This window comes from Nematostella vectensis, chromosome 14, assembly GCF_932526225.1.
Source record: "Nematostella vectensis chromosome 14, jaNemVect1.1, whole genome shotgun sequence".
Classification (NCBI taxonomy): Eukaryota; Metazoa; Cnidaria; class Anthozoa; order Actiniaria; family Edwardsiidae; genus Nematostella; species Nematostella vectensis.
The window spans coordinates 5,934,232-5,943,019 of NC_064047.1; the positions used below are offsets into that span (position 1 = coordinate 5,934,232).

Consider the following 8,788-nt stretch of genomic DNA (forward strand, 5'->3'; position numbering starts at 1 on the left):
GGCAGTCATGTTGGTCAGCGTTCTTAACTATGATTATTCAAAATGGCGGAGTCCTCGAGTGACGATGAACCTATTATCAGAGGCAACAAGGGAGCGACAGCAATGGCTGATAGCCAAAGCCTTGAGTCGCACTGTGAACCAAGTCGTTTTGTTTTTACATGATGCGTCTTTTATTGCATCATCATTTAAATACATATTACATTGCATATAATCAAAAAAGGTATATTTAAACATATGTTGAAAAGAACTATTAAGGAGTACTCTGCCACTTTGTAAAATGTTGTAAATTTGTTGGCAACTCTTTACACTTGGGACAAATTTTAGGTGATTCTCCTATTTTTTTTAGCATCTTTTTTGGCAACTTTTGGAAATTGGGGCAACTTTGTGACATTTTTTTCAATTGTTGGAGCAACTTTTGGGGACTTTTGGTGCATCTCTTTAAGAAATTTGGAGCATCTTTGGGACAGCCCTAGTACTGCGCATGTCTGGAGTCAGTGTTTAATGTAGGCTTTTTATTGTCTACAAACAGTTGAACATTAAGCTTTCAATGCCTTGTTAAAATAATATGCAATATTTTATTGAAAGCTGTGTTTATTGACAGTTTGTGGTCATTTCCTTTGAATTTAAGTCTCCCACAAGTACCAAAGGCTCATACGTCAATATTAGAATTTGACTGAAATTCATTGTGTCCGGGCCGGAGAGCTATTGCAAAGCTCTAACTGTGACACTGCCCCTTTAAGGAACTCAATGATATCTTACCTCCGAGGCTCTTTTTTCGTTGGGATAAACTGGATGCACGTTCGTTTATAAAATGTTTTCTCCATCCATGATTGAATGGGCTAGAAACAGCAGTGAGAACAAGAGAAATGTTAATGTCATTCTTCTGTCGAATTCATTATTTAAGTTTATGGGATATAGAAACGATTCGAAACGATATATTTAAATCTTCAGTGAGAATAACGTGCCTCAGAATGACCATAAAGAATAGCGCTAAAGCGCTGAAAAGTGTAATGCAAAACTTAAATCTTGAAGGCTTGTTAACTCCTGTTGTAGAATTCTAGATAAAAATAAAAACCTAAATTTCCTCCCATACCTTGTGAGCCATGTCATCTTCTGCTTCGTCGGCTTCGTCAGCAGTTTCATTTCTCTCGAGAGTGTCAAATGGCAGAGACATGTCGTTTTCCATGCTGGCTTTGGTGCTACCATTAGCAGACATTTTAGCCAAGAAAGAGTCTACTCTGGGATAAATTTTCACTCTGAACTCTGCTTAGAGGTCTACGACGCTTATATTGAATGACTACATGATGACTCCTGTTCATGACTGTGCATCGCTTCACTCGAGAAGACTCAGAGTAACCAGGTCTTGCATGGTTTTAAGGGTAGGTTCGCAATCACCATTATTGTTTTCATTCAAAGGACAATGCCAAGACACACGCGAGAATTTAGTTGTTGTTCCACTGGAGTGCATTGCGGAATTCAACTTATGACATTTTTGAGAGGTGCAATCTTGCACGACATGCGAGAAGGAACAATCAATTTTCACGCTTCGAAAAATGCAGTAGACCTTATTTTCCGCTTGGTCTTACAGTGGTACCCAATAATAAGATTAATAATTAAAATACACACCTTTGTGGCTATTTTTTATTTATTTTTTGTTTAAAACACATTTTTGTACCTTTTGTCATCCTAACAAAAATACCAAGTGTGAGAAAGCAATCTATTCCATTGGCGGATTTGGAGAAACTGTTGAAGCTGTTACCCTATTTACAATTAAATTTGGAATTTAAATGATAAAAGACTGTTTTAAAGATTTTTTGCCATCCTGTAAATTTAATCAATAACATTGGATAACAATGACACTAAGGTTTGTTGAGTTTGATTCATTGTTATTTTTACCTTTCTACAGTATAAAAAAAATGATAACAAATGGGAATGAAACTTTGCATTGGTGAAAAAAAAAAACTACAGAACAAGAACTTTACTGTTCTCAATTCTCAATTTTCTGTTTATACTCGAAATAACTCCAACTCGAATGCCAATTAAGCCAAGTTCTATCATTCTCTGATTTTCAGTTATTTTTACTCGAAAACTAAAATCAAGGTCTGGATGGGGGTTCTACATGTCGGCAGTCATTTAAAATTTCCATAATTTGTCGGTTGTAGATAGTAAGAATTATCGGTCTTTGTCGGTAAATCTAAGTTAGTATTCGCTTTTGTACCAGATTCCATGTATAAACTAGATTAAACATTATTTAGGATTGATAAGTAATTAATAATTCATTGATTATTAATTAATTATGGAATAATAATTGCACGAAAACTTTATACAATAGGAATTACATAGTGCGGATTCTTAAATGGCTGAATTTAAGTGGATCGACAATGGAAGTATAGAGTAAAAATACAGGAAATAATAATTTGTCGCTAGTCGACAGTTTTTTGTCGCTAGTCACTAGTTTTATGTTTTGTCGGTAGTCGGTTACTTTTAGGACCGTTTGTCGCTAGTCGGTGTTAGCCCTATCAACACGTGGAGATACTGCAAAGGCATAAAAAAATCCTTTTTGTTCAGATATTTATCAGAAAATTCCCTCCCCCCCCCCGAACACACACACCTCCCCCATTCCGGATTCCCCCCTCCCCCCCCCCCCCGCAAGAAAAATCCTGGGTACGGCCCTGCCCTGATGTCCATGGGAACAGTCCCTCATACACGCGTATAGGGGAGTAATATAACACGTATAAGTTTTAAGTATGGAAGCTGTTTGGGAGTCCTGTGGCTGGAGACAGGATGTGCTGGGGAGTCTGGAGTTGGCTTCTGGGTAGTTTCTTGGTGTTACGGAGCACCAGCAACAAAAACACAATGGAACAAAAGCCAAAAATAAAGACCTTAGAACGAGACAATGAAATAAAGTACAAAGGTCTTGGGCACCAAAAACTAAGCTCTCCGTAACACCGAGGAATAACCGACTTCCTCCTGTGAGTCTGACGACACAACCACAGGAAACCCATGTAACCCAGGTAACACCAAGACGCCTTAAATTTCCTGCTCAACTGGCTTGGTTAATTGGTGTTATGCAAATTTACACTGCAAACGACTTTTATCAGCTTTACTTTAGGGACAAAACAAGACTTGCGTGAATGCACACAAGCCATTTTAATGCAAAATAGGCACAGCGGCTTATTTCATATATTAGTAAAAGAATGATATCTGACATAGTATATATCACTATAATTCTTTAAATCTAATTGTACTTACTTTTAGATTTCAGGAGTCTCTCCGATTAGTGCAAGAGCTTGTGCTGCTCTAAAAGTCATTGAGACGTTAATAAAGTTACTCATCCATAACTTTTAATCATGTTACCAAATGTAACAGGGGATATCGGGGACTATTTCCAAAGATTTCCGAGCGGAGAAAGATTACTTTAACACACAATTTCGACGAGATTTTGCGCTGTGTAATTATCAACACGCTCGATCGCCATTACATAACTGAACATGTCCTGACAAAGGTGCCTGACTCCGGTCCAGGCCGGCGCGAGCGCGCTACATGAACGCCTAGGACTTTTCTTAACAAGTGACCGGAAATCGCGCTCTGACACGGTCCCCCCTAGTGGGAAACGGCGTCCCGACGTTTAACAGAATAAACGTTAATAATAAACAATGTCTTATACGATCTCAATGTCTACTAATAATGGCTTAAATTCCAGTTCCTCGAAACCTTTTGGTTCCGACAGTCTATAAGATAAATAATCGCTGTCAGTTTTCTTGACCAAACTGGATCCTCTACCAGACGCTGCGGCTTCTTGGAAACACGTCCTGATCTGGTTCTCTGCTCTGGTTCCGACTGCACATCAGAGACATCCGATGAGGCAAGGCTTGGAGGCCTTGCCGCGTGGTTCTCCACTACCGGTGGAGCTGTGTCTTCCATTTCGTCAGCTACCTGTGGGTCTTGCTCCTCAACCTCGGCTTGAAACAGCAGCTCTGGGGGTCCCGCAGTGGGAACCCCAAACAGGTCGAGGCCATCGCTGTCTTCAGCTGAGCTGGAATCGTCCTGGGCCTCATGTCTTATTGGTCTTGGGGGCACTTGAGGTAGTATTCTCCTACGTCTCTTGCCCTCCGGTGGCCGTCTGGGTCGGCTATTGTGATCTGGTGGCAAACCAACTGGTTGGTACGTCCTTTCAACTGGTAACAGCAAGTTCCGATGTAGAGTTCGGGCTCTACCACCCTGTTCTGGTCGCACAGTGTAGACTGGTAAGTCGGCATGGCGCGCTTCGACTATGTGAACAGTCTCTTCCCAGCGGTCACTTAGCTTATGTTTTCCTCGGATACTCAAATTGCGAACCAAGACCCGATCTCCTGGTTGGAGGGCTACATCACGAGCGCGAACATCATATCTCTTTTTGTTTCGATCAGCCGCTGCATCTTTCTCCTTAGAAGCCAACTTGTAAGCATAGTCAAGCCTTGCACGCAAACTCTCAACGTAGGAAGACAAGGATTTCGTGGGTGCGATTTCCGATGCAACCCCCAATGTTACATCAATTGGTAGCTTCGGATGTCGGCCAAACATTAGAAAGTATGGTGAGTACTTTGTGGTCTGATGCCGTGTGCAATTATACGCATGCGCCATTGATGACACGTACTCCGGCCAACTCGACTTCTTATCTCCATCTAATGTTCCTAACATATCCAACAGGGTTCTATTAAAGCGCTCCGTCTGGGCGTTTCCCTGAGGATGATACGGGGTTGTTCTCGACTTGGTAATTCCTGCCAAAAGACATAAGTCGCGGATAACATTGGACTCAAAATCGCGACCCTGATCCGAGTGTAGACGCCTTGGAAACCCGTAATTAATGAGTATTTTCTCCCATAGAATCTTCGCTACAGTACTCGCCTTCTGATTACGAGTTGGGAATGCCCATGCAAACTTCGTAAACGAATCCGTAACGACCAGGATGTTTGACATACCCCCTCTCCCCTCCTCAAGAGACAGGAAGTCCATCGCCAAGAGATCCATCGGCTCATTTGCTTGTAGCGAGAGCATGGGTGCTGGCGGTGGGTCCAGTGCTTTCCGAGCAATACAACGTTGACAATTTGATACATGCGCTTCGACATCTCTGGCCATGAAGGGCCAGTAAAACCGAGACTGAATCAGATCTTGAGTACGGTCTCGACCCAAATGTCCAACATCGTCATGCAAACCCTTAAGCACTTGGGCGTGAAACTTTGAGGGCAAAACCAGTTGTAAGGATGTTTCCCCATCAACCTCTCGGCGGCGTTTCAAGGTTCCATCAATCACTACCAAGCGTTCGAATTCCTTTACTAATCTCGCTGCATTTGAGTTCAGCTTTTTTAGTTCGCGTCTTGTCGGGGGTAAACCACTAGTAACAAAAGGTAGCCCTTTACTGATCACAGGGTCTGCTTGCTGTAATCTCGGCCAGTCGTTCTCTGAAATAAATGGAGTAGAAGATGGGACAAAACGTTGATGTTCCTGGAAATCAACTGCAACAGCTTCTGGTCTGGCACCAACTTGCTCGGCAACCGGGATCCATTCAGGAGTGTCGTCAGTGTCTACAACTAGTGATTGGACTATAGCTTGAAATACTTCTTTGGGGCAGGTGCTCGCTTCTTCCGATGTCTGAAGGCGTTCAAGAAATGGCTTTAAGTAGTCTTCCTTATCCTCGGGGGTGGGTTCAGACCCCTCTCGTGGTATTCTTGACAGGCCGTCCGCATCACCATTTGACTTTCCTTGGCGATATGTTATGGTGATATCAAAGGGGGCTAGAGCTGAAAGCCAGCGGTGATCCGTAGGGGTCAGTTTCGCAGATGATACAAGGTAAGTTAATGGATTACTGTCCGTTAAGACATCACACTTTGCCCCATACAGATAGTCGCGGAACTTTTCTGCCACTGCCCATTTTAAAGCCAAGAACTCCCTTCTATAAGCAGAGTAGTTTCGTTCGGCAGGCGTTAGAGCTCTGCTGCCATACGCAATCACCCGCAACTTGTTATGCTTCTTCTGGTAGAGTGCAGCTCCAAGACCTGATCCACTTGCGTCTATATGCAGAATAAAAGGTAACTCGAAGTCAGGGTAGCCAAGAATAGGAGAACTTGTCAAATGTGAAATCAATGTCTCGAATGCTGACTGGCATTCACTGGTCCAAGTAAACGAGGAAGGTGGCGAGGATTGTTTATGTTTCTTGGCTGGTCCTGTAATGAGTAACTGACGCAAAGGTTCTGCAACTTTTGAGAAGTTCTTGACAAACGACCTATAGTAGCTAGCAAAACCTAAGAAGGTTTGCAGTTCCTTTGTGTTCTTTGGTGGGTTCGACAACCATTCGTGTAACGGAGCTACCTTTTCAGGGTCAGGTTCGATTCCCTCTGCAGACACTACATGACCTAGACATCTAACACGTGTCTGAAAGAGTTTACATTTGGATGGTTTCAATTTTAGACCACACTTCATGAGTCGAGTCAAAACTTCCTCGAGACGTACCATCATTTCATCGAAATTCCTCGCAAAAACAATGACATCATCCATATAGACGACGCATGTATTATAATTGAGATCTCGCAGACAATGTTCCATCAGCCGTTGAAACGTGGCCGGTGCATTTGTGAGTCCAAACGGCATTCGAGTAAACTCGAAAAGTCCGAACGGTGTTGTCATGGCGGTCTTTGGTTGATCTTTCTCGGAAATGCAAACTTGTAGATAGCCACTTTGTAGATCGAGAGTACAAAATAGCTTAGATCCCCTCAAGGACTGAAGGGTATCCACGACTCTGGGAATAGCATAGGAATCTTTGATCGTTTTACTGTTCAGTCTTCGGAAATCCACGCATACTCTTAAGGAGTTGTCTTTTTTGCGGACGAGAACTACTGGGGAAGCGAACGGACTTTTCGACTCTTTTATGACACCTGAGTTAAGCATATCATTAAGCGCATTTTTGAATTCCTCAAGTTGTCCAGGTGGAACACGCCTAGTTGTCTCTTTAAAAGGACCATCATCAGAAAGATTGATCTCATGTTCAATGACGCCGGTGCAGCCCAGATCTTGCGCATCTTTAGCGAAAGCTCCTTGCATGCGATTCAACATGATATTTACTCTCTCCTTTTGGTCAGAGTTCAGTTGGACGCCACTTAAATCAAACAGCCCGTGAAAACTACTTTTATCAATGTCCCCAATACTACCCCTATCAGGTTCGATGATTGGTTCGTGTACAGCAGAAGCTAATGAAATGCACGCTAATTTCGTTCTCCCTTTGATAACAACCGGCTCATCAGATATGTTCGTGACTTCGACTGGGATTTTACATTTCCCACCATTTCCGCGAAGCGAGATAAGACTAGTTGTAACAGTAAGATCTGGATGAAGCTTATTATCTCCGGCAGTCTCTAAGATAGCCAAACTGTCCCCTCCAGGGTAGGACTGGGTTAAACCCCATACCACCGTACGCTGATGGGCACCAATAACAATATCATGACGGAGCGTGGATTTAACTTCTACTTTTCCGTTGCTTTGCTTAGTATTGAAATGTTCCCTTTTGTGGAGCGATGCATAAGCCCTTCTCCATGCAGATGAGATTTGTACCCTTTGAACAAACTGAACTCCATGCTTTTCCTTACATCGTACATGGAATGCCTTTGCAATGTTCGTTCCAATAACTGCGGGCACGCGCTTGTTGTAATCATTGTCTGGTACCACCAATAATAAAGCACATTCCTCCAAATGAACACCTGTCTCTTCTTCCGGAAAGGAAACTTCAACCTCGATATATCCTATGTATGGGACTTGCTCCCCCCCAGCCCCAACGAGTTTGATCAAATTGTCAACAGAGTTCAACGGACAGTTCTTTAAATGTTTCTCATAAAATGATTGGGATATAGATGAAATTTGACTCCCAGTGTCCAAAAGTGCCAGACATGGACTCCCATTAACAAATGTAATACACTCATTTGCATCACCAATCAAAGACTTTAAAACGGTTATCATGTGGGGCTGGTAGTTTACTGCCTTTGGTTGCCCCTCCACAAAGGCACCTTCCTGTTTCCCGAATATGGAATGTTTGTACAATTTCTCTGTATGTGACCGGGTTCCCCACAGCGATAACATGAAGGTAAATATTCACGGGGTACCTGTGGTGACTCTGGCACAGGAGACTGGGGGGAGGACCCACCCAATGTTCTCGTCCTAGGCAAGGCAGAGCCCTGTGGTGAAAACATCTGGTTGGAATGTTGAGAGGGCCAGTACTGGTAAGATTGCTGATACTGATATGGGTGTGGTTGCCCCAAATGAAAGCCTTGGGCTCCCTGTGGTTGGGGATAAAAGGTGGCTGGGGGTGGGTTCCATGAATAATTGGGTGGTGTTGTTTGGTAAACCTGGCTTTTCATGCCTGAGGTGACCTTGGGCTGGGACTGTTCAAAGTGGGACCCCTGTGGTTTCATAATATCCCTCACCTCCCTGGTCACTGCGGCAACAATTTCGGGGAGCCATGCGGGAGCCTGATTTTTTGCAGCAGAAGTCTGAGCTTGTTTACAACTGGCGCTGGTATGTGTGGGATGGCTAACTCTGTACTCCCTTTCCCCATAACGGGCAGCCTCAATCAATTCGCTAAATGACTTACATTGATCTTTCTTATGTCTCGCTTTGTCCCTTATTCCGAACAACAGACCCTCCCAAAATATTAAGCTTAGGTGTTTGCGTAGGGCGTCATCGTCCTTTAACAGTTCTGCCCCTTGTTCCTTGGCTTTACGTAATTGGGTATCAAGTCGGGATGCGAAAGCCGATACTTCTT

General features: G+C 43.3%; 1 protein-coding gene across 2 annotated transcripts in view; it reads right to left on the bottom strand.

Annotated features, from left to right (window-relative positions):
* The window catches only part of LOC5513881 (transient receptor potential cation channel subfamily M member 7), a 31,732-nt gene extending 30,251 nt beyond the window's left edge, over nucleotides 1–1,481 (bottom strand). The window contains exon 1 of one of the 2 annotated variants that reach the window (XM_048721853.1): nucleotides 1,094–1,481. In XM_048721853.1, coding sequence (XP_048577810.1) covers nucleotides 1,094–1,216 — 123 coding nt within the window. In that variant the 5' untranslated portion in view covers nucleotides 1,217–1,481. The remainder of the gene's footprint in view (nucleotides 1–1,093) is intronic. The other variant, XM_048721851.1, reaches the window with a different exon arrangement.
* Nucleotides 1,482–8,788: the final 7,307 nt, after the last annotated feature.